Source organism: Pan paniscus, chromosome 2 (genome assembly GCF_029289425.2).
Source record: "Pan paniscus chromosome 2, NHGRI_mPanPan1-v2.0_pri, whole genome shotgun sequence".
NCBI classification, from domain to species: domain Eukaryota; kingdom Metazoa; phylum Chordata; class Mammalia; order Primates; family Hominidae; genus Pan; species Pan paniscus.
This window is the reverse complement of record NC_085926.1, coordinates 144,452,900-144,476,189: the sequence shown is the minus strand read 5'-3', so window position 1 is coordinate 144,476,189 and position 23,290 is coordinate 144,452,900. Positions and strand designations below refer to the sequence as shown.

Genomic DNA, 23,290 nt, shown 5'->3' with positions numbered 1-23,290 from the left:
CTGGACATACATCTTAGGTAGAGGAGACAGCCTAATTGAAAGCGTATATTTATTTTTCATCCATTCATACATATATATCTCAGCAAGGGCATTTAGTTCTCAGGACTTCAGGAAACACTATGCACATAGAATACAATGCAAATTTTGCAAACTGAGCTGTTCCAACTTCACCCTATCCCCAAAGGATTTGGCATGACTTTCCTACGAGTAATACGATTGAGGAGGATTTTAAACATAAGAGTTTTAGCATTCATGCTATAGAAATGTCCTAAGTAACCCTTTCTATTCTCTATCTTTTACTACCCTGAAAAAAGTGATAGTTTCTCTTGAATTACTTTCAGCATCAGGATGGGAAGCAGAATAAACAAACAAATAGCTGATAAAGTTGATTTGTGAACTCCTTCTAGCTGAGAAGGACTGATTGATGTCTAGTTGGTCTTAACTTCCTATATGGTATATTAACCAGGAGGATTTTTTTAATGTAAAAATAGGATTTAGGATTTGTTAGAAAGTATTGACCTAATAAATGTCTGAGTATAATATAAAAATGTGATTTAACAATGGCCAATAATATTTAAATGTTTTAATAATTATAAAATTTTAGCAACTGAAATTTGAAAGTTTACAAATTATGCCTAGAAATTAATTTAATTCCTTCTGAAATATTTTTTCAAACATATCTTCTTTTACATTTTTAAGATGGAGAATTCAGGTTTAAAATCTGGACCTCAAGTAAAGAAATCGCCTTCATGCTTAGATCATACAATTGAACTATGTACCTGCTGCCATCTTGTGGTGGCTGAGCCTTAATTATTTATCCTGATATTCTCCATCTGCATACAAAAAAGAAAAAGAATTATGATGGACTAGAAAACTGTCAAAAAAGCAAAGTTTCTAAAAAGTAAACTGAAAAGCTAAATTTACAAACCTATGCTTATATGATGGAATGAGTAACATGGAATTGTCATTTTGAAGATGACAAATAAAATAATTCAAATCTCTCATGAAGTAAACACCCTCAGAAGTATAAAACCAACTTTTTTCACTTTCAAATTTAATACTCCTTATTTTCTTTCTAAAGGTGAAAACCATTAATGAAAAGCTTACAATTGGGAAGATTTCAAAGTACTGGTCAGGATTTGTAAATGATGTCTTCACAAATGCTGACAATTTCGGAATTCATGTTCCTGCAGATCTAGATGTAACAGTCAAAGCAGCAATGATCGGTGCCTGTTTTCTCTTTGTAAGTATGGGCTTTGAGAGCATGAGTGATTTGTTATTCTCCCTCTTGCTTGTTAATTACAATATAGCCTATCCCATTTACACAGTTTTTACCCCCAAAGAGTATATTTTATTCATAGAAGGATAGCTTAGGACCAACGTTCTTCAAAAATTAGAATTTAGAACCCTGCATTTCTGTTAGCAGCCCCTCTTCAGTGATCTCATATCCCCTTTCTCAAAGATTGAAGTGTTATCACATCCTATTCATCATTTCCTTAAAACCTAGTTTCCCCTTGCTTTTACATTCAATTTAGATTTTTGGCTTATTTTCACTTGAACTAAAAAATATGCAAACATAAATATCACATGATTTATCCTGGATAAAGTTCCAGACTGGTTCATTGCATAATAGTGAGCTAGATGATATTAAGAATGTTGCCTTCTCAGTATGAACATAGACACATGAAATGATTTGATGAGTTAATAGGTACCAGTTGCCATTATTTCTAAGATACTATGTTCTTGTTATTACTTTCCAACTTACAATTATATTGAAAACCTTTTCTTCTTTGGTATATGGAGATTGGTGATAGAAGAACAGAAGTCAAATAATACCTGTATCAAAATGCTTGACCTATATCCTGTTCTTAGTTTTCCCTCTAATATTTACCTAATTTCCTACCATTTTCAATGCAGCCATAAAAACTTATGGAGTTTTTATTTGTTGATATATAAACACATGTATTTTCTATAAATACATGAAAAAGATGTGTATACACAGGCACACACATAAGTGATTAAAACAAACAGCATAAGAGTTGAGAGTAGGTTGCAGACATGATGCCTTTTCCCCTAATTATATTAGTGTGCATTTCCTAAAAACAAGGAATTTTTTTACACATCACAGTACTATTGTCAAAGTCAGGCACTAAACACTGATTCAATGCTATTATCTAATCTACAGACTTTATTCGGTTTGCACTGATTTGCATAATGATGTCCTTTCTAACAATAGAAAATCCAAGATCATGAAGTATGTCCATTTTGTCACATCTCATTTGTTTCCTTTCACCTGGAACAGTTCCTAAGGGGTGTGTGTGTGTGTATATGTGTGTGCATGAACATGTGCACACGCATGTGCATTTTCCTGAGTCTCATGACATTGGCATTTTTGTTTTTGTTTTATTTTTTGTTTTATTTTTTGAGATAGAGTCTCACTCTGTCACCCAGGCTGGAGTGCAGTGGCTCAATCTTGGCTCACCACAACCTCTGCCTCCCAGGTTCAAGCGATTCTCCTGCCTCAGCCTCCCGAGTAGCTGGGATTACAGGCATGTGCCACCATACCCGGCTAATTTTTTTGTATTTTTAGTAGAGATGGGGTTTCACTGTGTTAGCCAGGATGGTCTCGATCTTCTGACCTCGTGATCCACCCACCTTGGCCTCCCAAAGTGCTGGGATTACAGGTGTGAGCCACCTTGCCCAGCCGACATTGGCATTTTTTAAGTGCATAAGCCAATTATTTTGTAAACTGTGGCCTAATTTCAGTTTGCGTCATGGTTAGATTCAGGTTATGCTCTTTTGGTAATCATGAAATTTTTATAAAGCTTAAATTCCTTCTCATGTTTTATTGTTTTGTGGGGTTTCAGAATGCTAAATCTGATGGTTTACATTAATGCCCTATTTACTGAGTCTCTTCTAATGATATTTGGAAAATATATGAACTAAAAATTATTCCCTGATGACTTCACTGAAACTCAGAATTTAATACATAGATATATATGTATATATATATGCATATATACATATACATATACAAGTATGTATATTAGGATTATTTCTCCAGGATTTCAGAGGAATTATTTTAACTTACCAGTCTCCTATTATTGGTAGAAGATGGAAGTAATATCTATAGAGTGCTAGGTTTTTAAACTTACTAAGTTGTCACTTACTCTCAACTCCCATTTTCATCTGCAAATCTAACCAGCTTAGTCCACCTTGCCTGTTGCCTAATGTCATCTCTTCCCTATTCTCCTCTATCCACTGGACAGTGCTTTTAACTTGTCACCCTTCCTTTGCTTACTGTTCCCATCTTTGATCATTCTGACTTCAACACCAACCCCTCCACATACACACCCTTTCCCCAAGATCTTCATTAGGCCTTTCTGATTAAGCCCCACACTTAACGTTAATATTTAGAAATAGATCCTTTTTAATCTGCCCTACTCACCTATTTTACATAACAAGCTGATAGTTAAAATGTACTGCCAAAATTGGAACTACAGTTCTCTGTATTTTAAACCTTATCAGTTTTTCTTATTGTTTCAGAAACCCTCTAAACATATGTTCTTCTTGAAAAAGCATGTATTTCTTAGTCCATATGCTTTGAGAGATTGATGAGATGTAGGTTCCATAAAGGTTGATCTAGGTCATACTCAAAGTGTGGGGCAAAGTACAAGCATCTGCACCACCTAGAAGCTTGCTCAAAGCAAAGAATCTCAGATCCCACCCCAGATGCATCAGGACCTGCACTTGAACAAGATGCTCAGGTGCTTCCTCTATGCACTATAAATTTAAGAAGCACTGATCTAGATAATACCCTAATCATCTAAAAGGATAACTTTTAAACTCCAGCATTTAAGGGAGAAATGTTCACTGAGAATAGTTAATGACTCCCCTTCATTTCTCTTTTTTTCTTTTTACCATCATATTGTAAAACATTTGCCTTTTTTTGCCAGCCAATATAGCTTATAAAACTATTTCTTACATGTATTACCAAGATAAATTACTTTACTTATACATAATTTTATAGAAAGAATTATGTTTTTAATTTTTAATTGCTGTTTCTATTTTATTCAGGTGAAAGCTTTAGAAAGCTGCTGGTATAAGGTTATTTCCTGATTTAAATACAAATCTAAATTCACAAATGAAATCTAATTTTTGGTCTCTTCTGGTTCCAAGATACGACTTCACAACCCACCACTCCTCCAACTCACCACTCACTCTTTGAGTTCTCTCTGGTGTAGTTTTCAGTACTCCCTCAAATAACCACCTATTGCTGACCACATTATCTCTGGTAATATATCTAATTTTTGTTCAAATATTTGTATCCATTATAACTTCCTACACTGACCCAGAATGCATACAGTCTAATTCTGCAAAGGGTTTATCACCCAAAACTTTGACAATACTATGCAGATTTAGATAAAGTTTCCAAGTTACTTATACTCTGAAAATTCAACATGAAAATAAAAAGTCACGAAGCTTAAAATTTTAAAATTTTTCTTCTCCAGATAAATCATATAATACTGGAACACTTTGACAATACCATGCAGATTCAGATAGGGTTTCTAAGTTACTTATACTCTGAAAATTCAACATGAAAATAAAATGTTGTAAAGCTTAAGACTTTTAAATTTTTCTTCTTCTGATAAATCATAATACTGGAACACCACTGGAAATATAATTGCTTTACATAATCAAAGCTTGCATGTCAAACTTTTGATCTTAATTGTTGTCTTTTTGTAAATTCACTTATATTCAGTTTACTTATTTGTAGGATTTTATGTTCTTTGAACATTCACTGGCTGGATTATAATAACCAAGATAATGAAAACAATAAAATATGCAGAACATATTTCAGTAAGTAACAAGCAAGTTTAAATGATCTCTTTCCCTTTGAAGATGTCTATATTTGACGCTATCTAATTCTTTTTTATTTTCTTCTAGAAATCCCTTGGGCTCTGGATTTCATTTCTGAATGGTTTGAATGTTTGCTTTTTTGTTAAAAAAAATGTTAATTATTATATTTATTAAAACAGTTTAATGAGGCAATTATCTAGTTGTGAATGCATGATAGCTAAATACGTGATTACTGGCCTGAGCACAAGGTTGCTTTGAGAGATTACCATTCTTTCTTTTTATCCTTTTGAAGTTATTGCAATGGTAAGCATGAAAGATGAGAACTAAGGCTTACAGCATCACTGATGAAAATTCAATGTTTAGAGAACACTTTGAAGTTTTTCTGGTACTAAGGCTGGTTACTAATCAAAAGGACTGAGTTTCTAAAACATTTTTTCAAAAGTAGTCCCTTTATACTTTGTTTATTAATTTTCTTATTGTAGTGAGATATTATTACTTTACACTGGAAAAGTTAAAAGTTGGGTGAATAATATATCTAAAGATGAAGAGGAAGATAGATGGTATCAATTCATTCTAGTGGTAAGAGGCACAGTTACATTCCATAAAGAAACTAGTATTTACAAACCAAAGCATGCTTTAAATACCTACTCATGCCAGAGATTTAAATAAGCATATAAATAGACCTCTAAGACCTGCAGTGTTGTCTAGCAGGAATTTTATCTATTTGCAGTGAAAATTCAATCAATTAAGGGATCTAAGGCTCTGAAAAATAGACAACTCAAGGACTTAAAAACAAGCAAAGGAAACCAAATAAATAAAATCTTAATCCATGAGTCAAATGCAGAAGTAAAAGAGTCCAGTACATTCAATTAAATTAATATATCTCACTTCAACATTTATGGAGTTTTCCTGATTACTATCCACTAGTTATCAACATATCTCCAAAACCTACACAAAAGGAAAATTTGTTATGAATGACAATAATTATTCTCTCCTTCTTCCAAATGGAACAGATTTCTTTTAAGCAAGGTACCATGAAGCCATGTAGGCTCTATTTTAGACTTACACAAATACCACCTACAGTTTTATGCATGTATAAGGGTGTTTCAAGAAATTCCAGGCGATTCTTCACTTAGAAAAAGAGAATGTATGCTAAACATCTGTTACTAAGTTAGTCAAGTTAGAGTCATTTGAAATTAGGAGATGATCATTTCCTAGAAATAATATTATGGGTGGTAGTAAGTTCCCCAGAGAACACACAAATATCAATTTAGTTCTAGGCTCTGGAGTAAGGGCTTTATGCTGTATAACATAAAAATGAAAAGCTTCTCTCCCCCATACTCTGGTTCAGTATTCTTCGGTTTCTTTTTCCTTATTTACACCTTAACATTTTCTGATAACCCCCTCCTTTGGCATGCAAAGAATATACATTGCCTCAATTGACCATAACATATCTTGTACCTGAGGCAGAGTAGTTTAGGAATTAACTACCAAAAAATAACTATATTTTAAAATCACATGCGACCTTTCTCCCAGTCATACCATTTATTTTTTCAGTGTAACTGGTATCACCTTCATTCTGGAAGCAATGCAGTCATAGAAGGGAACAAAAACCTTGTATGCAATAGACATAACCTGGAATCTAATTTTGCTGTTTGCCAGTGCTGCAACCTTAAACTGTGATCTTTGGGGATCTCCTTGAGATTCTCATATTACCTTGAAGAACTCTGGTGATGATGAAGAAGAGCTTAGCATTCCTTCCCTTTCCTCTCAATCTATTGCATTTCAAATATATGGGATTTATGGTTTTCTTATAATCAGCTAAAGTAAATTACACTTTTAAAGCTGATGCTCATTAACTAATAAAATGGAGGACAAATAACATGCCAGGCACCATGCTTTATATAAATTTCTGGTAGGGTAACAAAATGATAACAAAGGAAAATCAGTCAGTATGAGGATGACTGCCTGGGAAATTGTCTTCCCCCCTTCCCACCCAGCACTCCTGCTTCATGTCCCAAATTTTCTTCATAAAGATAATCTTGCTTTCCTATCTTCTCTTGTCCTTTACTTTTGGTTTCTAAAATATAAGATTTTTATAACTGATGTCACAGCAGCAACAGCTGAGATTTTCACCATGGGGCAAAAATGGGAAAAAGAAATTATCATTTGTAAGTGCTGCATTTTACCATGATAAACTGCTTTGGAGACTTTTTTTAATATTAAATGAACCCTAAAATATTGGACAGAGCTATTCAACATTTACACCAAAGGGAGACTCACTAAAAATTAAAATCCTTCTTAGAATATATCACTCATTTAAAAATTGGCTGCATTTAAATAAAAACCTGATGTAGCGCTTTGCTTCCAAGTTGGCATAGTACAATAAACTGAGACCCATTCTGTCTCTCCTTTCTTATTAAAGGTAAAATTGATCTTCTTATCTCTTTCATGCTCTACTTTTCCCTTTTCCACCAAACATAAGTCCATGAGAGACTAGCCAGACCTTATGATTTTTAGTGAAAAGCATGCAGCTCTAGACCAGGACTGATACTTGTACAACAGTGTTTCCTAGTGCACGACTGCTTCTTGTCCCCAGGACAACCCCAGAATACAGGCTCCAACTCTGTTTACTCCAACTCTGTTTACTGTGTTTACTGGGAAAAACTTGACCAGATTCACACAACTCTCATTCATTCATTCATTTAAATAAATATTTATTTACTTGCTCTTACATGCCAATAAGTAGACCCTTCTCTTACAGTGGTAACAGTTTAGTTGAAGAGATAGCTTTTAATCCAGTAATGACAAGAACACAGATTGCGTTTCAGATATGAGAAGTGTTTAATGGAGAGGGACAAGATGCTAAGATATGGCAATTTGACTTGGTCATAGAAGGAGGGAGTGATGCTGGATTTAATTAGCACTCAAATCAGCCTCCCTGAACATTTGAAGGCTAGGGTTTTTCAAGAATCATTTGGCAAGCAGGGGGCTAGGGAATGGGTGCTGCTGATTGGTTGGGGATACAAACGTAGGGGTGTGGAAAATGGTCTTCATGCACTGAGTCCACTTCTGGGTGGAAGCCACAGAGGAGTTGCTGGTCTAGGCAGGACCATTCGGTTATTTGAAATGCAAAAGCCTGAAAAGACATCTCAAAAAGCCAATCTTAGTTTCTACAATCGTAATGGTATTTACAGGAGCAATTGGGAAAGTTGTAAATCTTGTGACCTGCAGTATAATGGCTGGTAATCATTTAATTACACCTACATCTTAGCAGAGTTCAGGCCCCTTTCATCCTTTTAACCTGGTGGCCTTTCATTAGATTTATAGAGACAGTTTTGTTCTGGTAAGGGCTATTCTCTTTTAAACTACAAACTAAATTTTTCCAAAGTTCTTTGTCTCACAGCTGAGAAAATCAAGAAGGCGATATGCCAAGGGTGAGGTTAGAGCAGCAGTTTAATAAGCAAAAGAAAGAGAGAAAGCTCTCTGCCGCAGAGAGGGGTCCCAGAAATGGGTTGCCATTTTACAGTTGAATACAGAGGCTTTTTTAAGAAACCAGTGAGGGCTGGGCATCTAATTTGCATAAAGTACAAATTTCTGGTAGCACCACTCTGTCCTCCTAGTGTGCATGCAGGCCCTTACCTTGAGTTACTCCATATTGCTTTGTTCCCCTTACTGCACATGTGTCAGGGGATGGAATTTTCCATTGCAGACATGTCTGGGCAAGTCAGCTGTGTGGCCTGTCTTATCTATGCAGTGAGGCCATGTCTCAGGCAAGCCCTCCTATGCAAGTTCCCTTATTTATGCCTGCAGGCTGTTCTTTTGTTTGAAAGAATTCAACCCAGGACCCACCCTAACTGACTACCTGACTAGTTTCTTCCTACCTACTCTCTGTGAGGGAGAAAGGATTTCTGGCCTATGCCATTTACTGACAGAGGAAATATTAAAAGAGGATCTGGTTTAGGGGAAGAGCATAGGTTCAGTTTTAGTCATTGAAATTGCAATGCCTTTAAGTCTTTCAAAAAGAGATGTCAAAAAAGGAAAGTGGGTATCTTTTCAACTAGAATATTTCTAAAAAGAGAAGTGAGTTTAAGAGAACTAGATCGACCCATTAAGATCTGAATAATTTCTGGTTTACTTCAAGGATGTTCCTAAAAATGTGTTAAATAATACATGGACAATTAATCATTTTTTCATTTTTATTTATTGTATAATTGACCAATAAAAGTGTAATATTTATCATGTACAACATGATGTACTGAAATATATCTATACATTGTAGAATGGCTAACTTGAGCTAATTAACATAGGCATTATCTCACTTTGTTTTGTGCTGAGAACACTTAAAATCTACTACTAGCAATCTTCAAGAATACAAAACATTGTTATTAACTATAGTCACTCTTGAACTTTTTCTTATTCATTCACTTATTTAGCTAATATTTTTGAAACCACTTCTATGTACTAGGCTCCATATTAGGCACTGGGGATATTATATTCAATGGTACATTGTCCCTGCTCTAAACTCTCTTCAACAAATATTTCTGGAATGCATACACTGCACTAGGCATCAATGTCAGCATTAAGTTATAGCAGTAAACAAAAGCAACAAGGTTCCTGCCTTTGTGGAGCTTACATAGAATAGAGTTGATAATAAACCAACAGATAACAACACGTTAAGGTTACCATAGATAACCACAAATATTGACAAGGAATCTACCACTCAATATCTAAAACAATAAGCTGAACTTATTACTTGTTCAGGCAAGGGAGAACTGGTTTTGCAAGACACAATTTATAAGCAAAGAAGGTAAATTATATAAGGTTTTGGGAAAGTGTGGAGTTTAAATGCTGGAGTATTGACTTTAGCTATGTAAATATGTTCACTGACTGGCTGACCCTTAGGAATCTATTCACTGGACTAAAGCTATTGCTGATTATCTGATTTTCAGAAATCATGTAAAGAAGATGTTTCCAATTGTCTTTCAGAGTGTGTGTACTTTTGTAATCAATCATTGATTGATTAAGCAGGTTTAATACTAGTTTTGATTGTTACTCGTTTGATTGTTAATGCAAGGAGTGAACAATCAATTCTTTCCTAGAAGGATGAGAATTTTACACCCTCAAACCCGTGAAAAAGTAATTCAGGGTAACAAAATAGAAATAGAACTGCTGTTACATTTTAGCGTAGACCAGAAAGAAGAAAGCATGACTTAAGAATATTTAGGAAAAGAGTGTACCAGGCAGATATAAAAGTAAATGCAGGGCAGGCGCTGTGGCTCACGCCTGTAACCCCAGCACTTTGAGAGGCCAAGGCGGGCGGCTTGCCTGAACTCAGGAGTTCTCGAACAGCTGGGCAACAGAGTGAAACTCCATCTCTGCTAAAATACAAAAAATTAACTGGGCATGGCAGCGTGGCCTGTAGTCCCAGCTACTCGGGAGGCTGAGGTAGAAGAATTGCTTGACCCGGGAGGCCGAGATTGCAGTGAGCCGAAATCGTACCACTGCACTCCAGCCTGGGCGACAGAGCAAGACTCCGTCTCAAAAAAAAAAAAAAAAAAAAAAAAAAAAGAAGCAAATTCAAAGGCTCTGAGTCAAGAGCAACTGGGCAAATTTGAGAAGCACAGGAAGCCAGTATGGAGTACAGTAAACAAGAGAGAGGGAGAAATGAACTGCTGTAGGAAAAGTAGCCAGGGGCTAAATCACACAGTCTTGCAAGGCAAGGTTAGGAAGAGAAATTGACAAAACTTGGCATTTCGTTAGATATGGAATGTAAAGGATTTTAAGAACTCTAGTATATAAAATCAGTTCATTCCAATTTTTGTCATTAGAAACTGAAGGTATGGCCATGACACTCATAAGAACAGGTTCAATTCAGTGTTACAAGTGCTACAATAAAAAGAATGTACCACAAAGGCACAAAAAAAGGAAGCATTCAATACCATTTAAGGTGGAAAGTTAGTACCCCTAGAGAGTAGCTAACAAATAACCCATGAGTTGAATATGTGTCTTCCATGCTAGGTGGGGTCAAAGCTAGGAAGTGTTTGGCTGGGAGAACATTCCAAGCCAAGAGCACAGCACAAACAAAGGCATGGAAGAAATAGAAATATAGTAGACAGAATGAAGAATGAAGAGGCTGCATAAGATCAGAATGTGCTTAATGAGGTCAGACTCTCTTAGGCTAGGCCACATTGTCCCGCGTATCCTCCAAGTGATGGTGCTAGATGATGATTCAACTAATATTTTCTTCTGAATTTATGTACTTTGTCTGTATTTGGCCAAAGCATCTTCTAGGGGCTTTCGAAATTGTTTAGAAACTGTATTGAAACTCGGAAACTGAATCTGAGCGAATTGACAAGTATTAAGGAGGAACAAAACAATATCTTTCTGAAGCCATAATATCTGGAAGGAAGGAAGCTAAAACTTGTTAGATAAATCAGACTTCCCTACAAAAGAGAGGTTTGGATAGATGATCTGAAGAATTCAGGTTATACAGGTTGCACACTGAAATTCTAATTCATTTGAGCCTTAATTAGAGGTTTATGGACATATTATTTTTAGATTTGTTGTATTTTATTTTCGAAATGAAAACAAACTGAGGAAATAACATAAACGTTTACTACTTCATAATTTACTCTTACTCCTGTTTTGTAAGTTTTATTATTGTTTCTTTAATTGCTAAAATAAGGGGAAATGAAATTATTGTTTATCATATTTTGACTTTTCAAATTAAGCATTTTTTCCTTTCTATACACTTTGATTTTTATCATTTCTCCTTACATTGTGTTTTGCTCACCTTAGAAGAAAAAATTCTTTTTAATAAAATTTCTCTAAATAAGTGTAAATGGATTTTGTCTATTTCTTATGCTGTGAAATTTTTGCCATTAAAAATACGTGGGAATTGTACTTAGTGACATGTATTGTGGTTCATTCTAACTGTCTAGGTGTTAAATTTAGGCATCACATATTTAAATAATTTGAATTGAATAATTTAAGGGATCTATAATATATTTTAAAAAGAAAAAAATTTTCATTAAAAATCTTGTTAAAGAAATGGAAAAAACCATAGTAGCTTTTGCTGACTGAGCCTCTATTTTATGACTGTCTGCCAAGTATTATTATCAGCATTATTGAAAATGCATTTCAAGGCATTTTTGATTTAATTATAAATATATTGTTTTTAAAAAACAATTACAATGGAACTATAAGAGATTTCAAATATTAAAATTTGATATTTTGCCCCCAAAAAATTAAAACACGATAAGACTATTTGTTTCACAAATATATAAAGCCTAGCATTAATGAGCATTATGAGACACTGGGCTAGACTTCTTACATACATTTCTCATCTGATTCCAGTGCCACACATTATAAGCCCAAAGGTACAGATGAAAAAAATCAATGCTCAGGAAGGTTAAGCAACTTGACAGATTTTACAAAACTGTTAGCTTTTTGTCGACCTTCCAGAATGAAGGATATGAGTGGGCAGAAAATGGCACAATGAAATAACTTTTAAAATAAAATAAAATGGGAAGCCAAAAAACTAGGGGAGAGATGCTTTTATTCCTTTAAGACACGAATTAATAATATTCTCATCAATATTATGTGCTCTTTCTATTTAGAAAGGTAACATATAAACAACTTTAAATCTTTTATCCACTGATAGTATATCTGTGGTGTTATTCTGTGGATACCTTTGTGGTTATTATTCCACATAATAGATAAAGTAGCCAATATGTAAGCCTGAAAAAATACCTTCGAGAAAAAGTTTACATTATATTGGAGTAATTAATAAAAAAACTTTATTAAACATAAAATATTTGGAAAATATTTTCCAATATCAATAAATCATAAAAGCAGTTTTGGTCTACCATTTCATTGCCTCTTCAATATTAATTTTAGCTTAACCAAATAATAAAATAAAATATCAGTATTCATTTTGGCACCTATATTATATTCTTAAGTACATTGAATGTTTTAAACTATACCATATTTTTAATTACATTGAAAGCTAGCTGTAGAAAATACATAGAAAGACTAATAGAGAATTAAACAGTTGTTACTTTATAAAATCCAGTTACATATGCCTAGGTAATATATACGTTTAATAAGTCTTTCATGCTGCAGATGGCAGCAACACTTCACATTATGATGGCATTGCTTAGCTACACAAGCAGAATCTTGAAAATACAAGTTTCTATTGAGTATTCATTTTGTTCTTTCTGTAATCTGGGAAATAAAACACATCAATTTTGTGTGTAGAAGGGTAAAATTTGATGTTATGTTTTTAATAAACTGAGAAACACTATATTTGTTAATGTATTATGCACATGATGAAAGTTTAGTAATTACTATCTTTAATGAGCAGACTGAATTGATGGACAGTTTCCATCAATTTAGTGAATGCATATATTCCTATTTTTCTAAGGAAACTGAGTAACACTGGCTTATCAAACAGTTAAATAAAAGCACCATAAAATCAAGCATATAATTGAAAGTAGAGTCCCAACTCTGATTTTCTATTTGTCATTTAAGAGCTAAACCATCAGTACACAAAATCTAAAATTATTTAAAGTTATACAGAAAATCCACTCATTTTTGGTCATTTGTAGGTTGCATCCTGATCGCCTTCAGAGGAAATTTATAGGCCAAACCAAGACACATCCATGGAGTCAAGTCCCAGTTTGGTGACTCAAGGTCATTGAGCAAGTGTGAGTAGGTCTAAGAATGGATACAAATGCCCCACCATTTTAAATAGGCTTTTAAGATAACAAGATGATAAGAACATAAAACCATAATATTCTATCTAGAGTTAAGGTCAGGGGTCAGAAGCAGGAAAAAGCAATATAAATGTAGAAAAATCAACTTATCCTATGTTGACTTTTAACCCAGGCTAAATGTTTAAATAACATAGCTATTTTTTAAAAATATCCATACCCAGACCTCATTCTGTACCAATTAAGTCAAAATCCCTAAGAGTATCTTTTAAGCCACTTAATTCTTTTTTTAAAAAACAGACTAGTAATTCTAATGTACAACCAGCGTCATAAACAACTTCCTTTCTAATGCTGACAAAATAGTATAACTTTTATTTTTAAGTCCGGATCCAAAATTTGGCTTTCAAAAGCTACAGTAATCAGTGTCTGGCTTACTTATATAGACTTTATTTTAACCTGAGCCTTTATATTATAGTACTGTAATGTCCCTCTGGAATCCCATTATAGATCTCTAGCCTATTATCTTTAAGCAATACTAATAATGATATCATCTTATTTTTTAGAATTATTTAGAGTATTTCAAAGCACTTCCACACATATGAGTGGCCTGCACTGGACCTCACAAGAAAACAGAGGGTTTCAACCGTACATAACATCAGAGATGACCAGGTGCAACCTCCATATATTGAAGACTTACAAAATGAGAAATATAAAAATTAAATTACTTTGTTTTACTTTGTGCCCACAAGTCTTTTTACTATACAAGAGTATATGCAAAAAGACTATACATAAATATATAAAATGCTCAACATGGTAAATTGTTTAATAAATTATGGTTCACATATAGAATGGGGTTCTGTTTTCTTAGAATGAGATTTTTAGATGATAAAATACATAGAGAGATAGACAGGATGGAAATTATTATGTAGTTGGTAAAGGAAAAGCATTTACTTTGCATGTGTGCAGAACTATGATTCAATTCTTGTAAAATTAAAAAATAAGTACATATAATGTGCGTGTGTGTGAGAGAGGGAGAGAGAAAGAGAGAGAGAGAGAGAAGTGGAAAAGGTTAAATTTCCTAATTGCTACAGCAGAAGCACAGGTATGCAAATCACCTAAAAGCCATATTGATTTTTTTAAGATATACATTTAAAAGAATGCCAACCAGGATATAGATCTACTCTAAGGTATTTCAAATTAGTAGCTCACCTCTCAAAACCATGAGATAACTTTTTTGATCAACAGAAATATTGTAAAGATTTGAGAGAAGTATTAAGCTCCTAGATCTAACTCTGGGAAACCCGTATGATTGTGATCAAATTCAGAACAACGCATATTTTTTGTGGAAAATAAGTTCTTCCCAAGGGCTGTTCATAAATTTGACTTAGTCAGACAACCTTAATGAGCGAGGTTATTCTGGCCTACAAAACACAGCTGGGAGAAATAGACATGCAATCATCAATAGGAATATGTGTCTTCCTGATTTTTGGCAGCCAAGTCCCAGAAACACAGTTACTGGCTCTCACAGCGTCTCAGTATAAATAAGAACTACAGGAACTAAGACAGTTTGGTTCTTAGTAGAAATTAAAAAAAAAAAAAAAAGGCGTACATAGTCCAGAAATATAATGATGCTTACTCTATATGGAAAATTAATTTATGATAAAAGGATGTTTTTCAAAGGAATAAGTCAATAAATAAATGACTATTTATTCATTGAATAATCATTCAATAAACTCTGGTAAGGAAAACCTTAGCCAATATGGAGCCACTTTTGTTTAGCTAGTGCATTTCCAAACTCCCTTTTGTCCATATCAATCTCAGAGGCTAAATGGGCAGTCTGTGTGTGTGATAGAGAGAGAAAGAAAGAGAGAAAGGAATATGAAAATGTTATGTTCCTTATTTGCTACAGCAGAAGCATAGGTACGCAATCATCTAAAAGCCATGTAAGATGTTTTTGATATATGTTTAAAAGCATGATAGCCAGATTATAGGTCTACTCTACTGCCCTACAACTATTACTTTCTCAGCTTCCTTGTATCTAGGGGCCCCATGTAGTCAGGTATTGTCAATGAAACATAACCATAACTCTATTAGGACTTTCAGTAAAGCGTTTACTTTTCTGTAAAGAGAGGAAAATGTTGCTGGCTCTATTTTTCTGATTACTTCTTCCTCCAGGGAACACAATGTGATACCTGAATATAGAGCATTGATCTTGTGTGAATAAGTCAACAAGCCAATACTCTAAAAGTGTAAACTAAAAAACATAGAAGGAACACAGGTCTTTGAAGATACGATGAGATTGTTTTCCCTGTCCTGGACTACCTACCTCCAAAATTCTTAGCTGAGACCATTAAAGGTGTTATTGCTTAAGTCACAAGTGTTCAGGTACACTGTAACATGAAGCTGAAAATATTGTTATCTAATATGACCATTTAGAAAAATTAAAATATGATTTTAGGCCACACACAAATATAAATCTAGATATAAAAATAGAGAAATAAAATTCAACATTTTCTTCTTATGCAATAAATTAAAAAACAACTAAGGCAAATGAAAACTAAGACAATTGAAAAAAAGCTTACAATATAAAAGAAGACACAGTGTTTATCCATAATGAGGAAAGAGCTTCTGCAAATATATGAGACAAATACACTGAAAGAAAACAGGAAAAGCACAGGAACATAAAAATCACTAAAAGAAAGTATTAACAGCCAGTAAAAATAAAATTATGTTCAAATTCTCTATTAAAGAAATGAATCAGAATAGAAGATTCAAAAATCTGAATTATCCATTGTTATCAAAGATTCAAGAAAGTATATACTCTTGGCAGTAAGGTAAATTGATATAACTAATCAGGAGAGAAAATTTGCTTCAAGTGCATTTATTTTAAATGTATATTTTAGTCGAGTAAGCAACTTTGCCTATAGATTTGCTAAGTAATCACAAAAGCTTCCAAAGATGTGTCAGGGTGCTTGCTGCAACATTGTTTTAACATTCTCAGTAAAATAAATGAAGACATACTAATGTTCACCAATGGTGACTTAGCTAATAAATTATTGTTCAAACATAGAATGGAATTGTCTCTTCTTAAAAATGAGATAGATTGGTAGCCAAGCAGATGGGGGTGGAAGGGAAGGAAGCAGGGATAAAAAGTATCTGTAATATTGTTGGTAAAGGAAAAACAAACCCTTTTCATAGCACGTGAACTCTGAAATGAAATTGAATGAAATGAAATAATTCATTTAAAATGTTAATAAACAAAAATAATTACATGTACACTAAATAGGGCATTCTAAAATTTAAAAATCTAGAATACATACCAAAATATTGACAGTAATTATTTCAATGTAGGGTCAGGCATAACGGGGGGAATTAAATACTACTTTAAATAATTCTGTGTTTTTAATTTTTTGAACAATAAACCCATTTAATATATAGCTATAAAAATACATATAAGCACACACGGCTCATACACACACAATTGTTAAAGTACAACTATTTTTAAAAACAATTATCCAGATTTGCCTCATAAGGAAAAACTTGTGACATTTGAATTCATAGGAAAAAAGTTAAGAATAAAATTTGTTAAAATAATGTCTTTCTTTTCTACATGACTACTGTCAACCTTTCTTTTCACTTGTTTCTAAATGAACCCATCTCTGATACATACCTATTTCATTTTTTCATTGATGTATTTGTCAGAATGTCTAACTCATAAAGATGTATAACTTTTCCTGGGATTTATCACACTACCCAACATATTTGAATCTCAACTGTTAGTATTTTATTTCACAAAATTCAGTGGTGATTTGATTTGATATGGCATCAATCCAACATGAGTACTCAAGGTGGGAAAGATATATTCGTCCTTTTTTAAAAGTTTTTTAAATTGTTATTTTTTATGGGTACGTTGTTGGTGTGTAATTTATGAGGATGTATGTGTCCTTTCATCAAAATATATACTCTGAAATTACTTGGTACCTAATTTACCATCAATGCATACTATAATACTTTCATTACTATTTCATTTTACAGCACATAAGTGCAGTAAGAAGAGAAGTTGAGAAGGTGGAATTCATTTCTTAATGTATTGGTCTTGAGGTGCTTATGGAACATCAAAGTCCAGAAAATTTGCAAGTACCTGCCAGGAGAATGCTCTAGCTTAAAGTTTTGAACTTAGAAAGTTAAACTATGAGTGCGTGACATAAAACCTTGAAGCTATATAGCAGGAAAAGATAAGTGTCAAAAGTCGAAGAAAGACTTGGGACACCATACTTTAAAGAATAGAAGAGTCCACAAGGGACAGAGCAAAATTGCCTGGAGAAGAGCAGGAAAAACAAAAGTCTGATGCTTTAGAAATTAAGAAAGGAGAGATTTCTATAAAGTGGGCAGTGATTAACCAGGCTAAATGCTACAGCGAGTTAACAAAAAGATAGCATTTAGTTATTTTCTTTGGATTTAGATCTTAGAATATTAGGTCTTGGAGAAGGCAGTTTAAATTTATTTTGTTGAGGGTCCTAATTTAATGCATCTGGGCAAAATGAAAAGCAAGAAAGCAGATAAAATGGGTGACTTTTAAAAATGTAACAAAAATAACTTGGAATTAACATAAAAAGGTAGTAACAACCACAATGATCTGGCAGAGGGTAGCACTGCCAGGTCCTAATGAAGCAGGGACTATTTTATTTTGCTGCAGAGGAATTACTGGAAATATAAGCAAAGCCCAGAGAATAATAATATAAAAACAGCTTAATAAACCTGTTATTCTGGTAAGAGTGAGGTACTTATTCCAGAATCAAAAGCCTGAACATTATGCTGATCATGAGTTAAAAGATTAAGCTCAGATATAATTTTTCTGGAGTTATAGAAAAAACACAAAGAAAAATGAAGAATTAGATAAAGAATTAGAGCTTCTAACTTTCAATAAATTCTTCTATATGGGTTGCATGCAAAGCCAGATGTCATGGTTCCATATTAGATTTTAGAAAATATAATTTATCTATTAAAGTTAGCAGTTAAAATTTTAATTATGTAGAACCTAATTATAGAATTAGAAAATAATTTAGAACAGAATGTAGTCTGGATATTGACATATTGTATTTACATTAAAATTGTATCTGTCATTCTAAGGGAAGAAATTATTTCTTCTTGTGTGTTCACAACTGTCACTATCTTATTCCTAAGCCTGCTTATTCTCCCTGACACTAGCCTCTCCATCTTACAGTCCATTCTCCATATAATTGCTAGATTAATCTTTTTTTTTTCTTTTTTTTTGAGATGGAGTCTCCCGAGTCGCCAGGCTGGAGTGCAGTGGTGTGATTTCAGCTCCCTGCAACCTCCACCTCCTGGGTTCAAGTGATTCTCCTGCCTCAGCCTCCCAAGTTGCTGGGACTACAGTTTTGTTTTTGTTGTTGTTGTTGTTGTTGTTTTGTGGGTTTTTTTTTTTTTTTTTTTGTATTTTAGTAGAGATGGGGTTTCACCATGTTGGCCAGGATGGTCTCCATCTCCTGACCTGATGACCCGCCCTCCTAGGCCTCCCAAAGTGCTGGGATTACAGGCGTAAGCCACCGCGCCCGGCCTGGATTGATCTTTTAAAACCAAGTGTCTGAAAGTGCCTTTTAAAGTTCAAAATGGCGCACTGAAAATAACTTGTCTCTCCTCTCTCCTAAGTCCACAATACAATTATAGCAAATGCAAATGCTGATAGAAAAAACAACCTCTCAAATTTACCTCACAAATTTTCGTGTCATCCTTGTGCAGGGGCCATGCTAATCTTCTCTGTATCATTCCAGTGTTGGTATATGTGCTGCCAAAGCAAGCACAGGATATTTTTTAAAAGATATTCATAAATTCTAGGCTGAAGTTCCAAGTCATATTGGAACACTGATAGATGGAGGAATATGTGATCCTATCATTCAGATTAAATGTGCACATGTGAACAGTCTATGATGGAGAAAAGTCCTTATCCCAGGGAGCTACCTGGCTCAAAGACAGCAATACCAGGCAAGGTGGGAGTACGAAGAACAACTCAAAACAGAGTTAATTGAAAGTCTGTATAATGAAATATGCTAGTCAGGTGTCCCACACCAACCTCACTGCTAGTCTCTTCCTTATCTCAATGAACACTAAGCCTAAGCAGCCCAGCATTATACTTTCAGGAATCCAAATTAGTACTCTTATTGAATCTTAATTAATTGCACAGGGAGAACTAAGGTTTTGAAGTTTCTGGAATGGCTTCCCATGCCAAAGGATGGCACTCTCCTCATTTTAGCATCCAAAGAGTGGTCTCCTCATCTGCTCACCCTAATTGTGATAAGCACTGTCTCTACCTTGGTTCCCAGTCCTAGTCCTACTAGTGAGAGAGACCTAGTAGAAAAATGGACATATACGACAGAGAAAAATAACAAGAGTCACCGGTCTTCCATTCTTAAATATAAGTGAACTAAGAACCACTACATATATGAAGCATAGAAAACCAAGACAACCAAAAAATAGCTGACCAATGAAGAAACAAATGTAAATCAAAAAACATAAAAAAATTTTAAAAACAAAATTCTACTGTATTTTGAGGAATTTGAAAAATTAATACATCCATTAAGGAAGAACAAGAGGGTCTGAAAAATAAATAAAAGGAAATGTAAATTACACATGCAATATAAACATATTACTACGTTCCTGGAATGGCTATGATTTAATATAATAATCCAAAGAAAATTTTCATTTTCTATTTGAATTAAGAGTTTTCACTCCCTTTCCAGGAAATATTTTAACATAAGTTCTAATAAGAAGCATAATCCACACATTTTAAATATTATGTCTTTTAATTCTCAAAAGAAGGTAAATATCAGCAATGAAGACATCACTAACCAAAACAAAAAAAAGTAGTCAAAACATGTAGATTTCACATAAACAAATGTATAATCAATTGCTGACTGTTTTGCTTACATATACTTAATAAATGCACCAGTCACTGTGCACTTTGGCACAAGAATTAGGAGCCAGGTTTGTGTATTGGTAAAATAAAATAAAACAGAAGCTTAATTTTTTGTTTGATTTGATAACACTATAAAAGAAAGAAAAGAAAAATTGTAAATGTATAATCCACATGAATGATTCACAAACTGTCACAAGTAATTGACAAACTGCTAGCTGTTTTCTTAGATATTAGTATTACTTTTCTGAAACTAATAAAAATTCTATCAAATATATATATATTATAAAACATTTCCAGCTATAGGAAATTAATGTTATCTCCTTCTTACCCACAGTCTTTAATAACCACTATGAATGAACTATTCAACTTTTCCATGAGATGAATGTACAAAAACATTATTGTATTGCTTTGTATTATAAATAACATGGATTTTGCAAAAATAAATACCATAAGTAAAGTAGAATGGATTTTTTAAAACATGCATTCAATAATTATAAAAAGATTTACAGTGACTCACTCTTAGAGTAAACTCTTTGGTATGACTTATGATTCTTTTTCTTTGTAGAAGGTAAAACATATTTCAACTTTTGATATTCAACTTTTAATTCTATCCCTTTGTTCTCACAAAATAGGGTCCACCATGTGCATTTATGAATGCAACAGACATTTATATAGGCACATCACTCACTGTATTTATGCCTGGTTGTGGCTTCCAGAGAATACCAAGATGTAAATATCTTTGCAAGAAGGAATGTTTCAGTTATTCAAACTGCAAATTGAACAGCTGTGAGAGCTGAGGAATTATCAAAAATCACCACACAGGATGCAGATTTTAATTCCTGCCCTTCACACATTTATGCACAATTACAAGAACAAGAAAACAAAAACAAACCTGCACATGTATTAGCCTACAAGAGAGGGAGGCAGTGAAACCTCAATGTTGAAAAGCTGAAATACAAGTATAACACCTTTCAAATTCAATTCTGAAGCAAAAAGAATTACATCTTAATTTTAAATCTCAGCCTGACTAACTTTATTCAAATTTAACTATGCTTGAGGCACTCTGATTTTCCTGCATTCATTTATGCTTTTCCCTCTCCCTTAGTACATTTTTTTTCTATTTTTCTACCTGCCCAAATGCTCTTCATATTTAGTTTTTGTTTTTATTTTTGAGGCAGGGTCTCACTGTCACCCATGCTGGAGGGCAGTTGTGTGATTACAGCTTATTGCAGCCCTGAATTCTGGGCTTAAGAAATCTTCCCACCTCATCCTCCTTGAATAGCTGAGACCATAGACACATGCCAGTATACCCTGCTAATTTTTTTTTTTTTTTTTTTTTTTTTGTAGAAATGGGATCTCGGTATCTTGCTCAGGCTGGTCTCAAACTTCTGTCCTCAACCGATTCTCAGTAAGCCTCGCAAAGTGCTGAACAGGCATGAGCCACCATGCCTGATTTACTTTATCTTTTAATGTCAACACAGTTTCTGCCTCAAAATTGTTCTCTAATTTTTGTCCAGTGTGTGTTACTTTCTCCATTCACTTCATGCAAAAAAAAAAAGTAATGGTAAGTTTATTATGAAATTACCATATTCTACTGTGTATTACAGCTATTTACTTTCTGTCTCTGATGCACTTTCTTTATTAGACTGTGAGCTCGTTCTGGGCAGGATTTGACTCAGAACCATTTTTGTGTCTGTTCCCCATGGTGTCAAGAACACTGTGCTTTGGATATAATTAATTTCCATAAACATCAATTGTCTTATTGTATACCAGATGAAAAATTTAAGCAGATACTTGTAATATCTAAGACTTGACTAATATTCATCATTGAAATTTCAAAATGGAGAGTATGTCAATCATCCATTACAACCTTCCATGTAAAATGAACAAACAAACAAACAGGAGTTTTATGTAACTACAAGCTCAGGCAACTGCCTAGAAAGCCAAACATTTACCGAGATAAATTGACAGAAATGTATGTCCATAACATAGGGGTAGCTATGGCACTGCATGTGTCAATAATTGAAATGGTTTTGCTGTATCCCCACCCAAATTTTACCTTGAATTGTAATAATTTTCATGTGTCAAGGGTGGGGCCACGTGGAGATAATTGAAAAATGGGGTCAGTTTCCCTCATACTGTTCTTCTGGTAGTGAATAAGTCTCATGAAATTTGATGGTTTTATAAATAGAAGTACCCCTGCACAAGCTCTCTTTCTTGCCACCATGTAAGACGTCCCTTTGCTCTTCTTTAATCTTCTGCCATGATTGTGAGGCCTCCCCAGTCATGTGGAACAGTGAGTCCATTAAACCTCTTTCCTTTATAAATTTCCTTTATACCAGTCTAAGGTACGTCTTTATTAGCAGCATCAGAATAGACTGATAAGTAAATTGGTACAGGGTAGTGGGGTGCTGCTGTAAAAATACCCAAAAATGTGGAAGTGACTTTGGAACTGGTTAACAGGCAAGGATTGGAACAGTTTGGAGGACTCCAAAGAAGACACGAAAATGTGGGAAAGTTTGGAACCTCCTAGAGACTTGTTGAATGGCTTTGACCAAAATGATGATAGTGATATGGGCAATAAGGTCCAGGCTGATGTGGCCTCAGAAGGAGATGAGAAACTTGTTGGAACTGGAGCAAAGGTGACTCTCTATGTTTTAGCAAAGAGACAGGTGGCATCTTGCCCCCGCCCTAGAGATCTGTGGAACTTTGAACTTGAGAGAAATGATTTAGGCCATCTGGTAGAAGAAATTTCTAAGCAGCAAAGTGTTAAAGAGGT

The 23,290-nt window shown here is 34.0% G+C and overlaps 1 protein-coding gene and 1 pseudogene across 1 annotated transcript in view; one reads left to right on the top strand and one right to left on the bottom strand.

Moving 5' to 3' along the window:
• Positions 1–14,311, top strand: part of PLSCR5 (phospholipid scramblase family member 5) — a 28,816-nt gene extending 14,505 nt beyond the window's left edge. Inside the window, exons 6-8 of the mRNA XM_003826496.7 lie at positions 1,082–1,243; positions 4,778–4,860; positions 14,141–14,311. Of these exons, the coding sequence (XP_003826544.1) occupies positions 1,082–1,243; positions 4,778–4,816 (201 nt within the window). The 3' untranslated portion in view covers positions 4,817–4,860; positions 14,141–14,311. The remainder of the gene's footprint in view (positions 1–1,081; positions 1,244–4,777; positions 4,861–14,140) is intronic.
• Positions 14,312–19,285: 4,974 nt separating this feature from the next.
• On the bottom strand, positions 19,286–19,399 carry LOC112439351 (U6 spliceosomal RNA; annotated as a pseudogene).
• Positions 19,400–23,290: the final 3,891 nt, after the last annotated feature.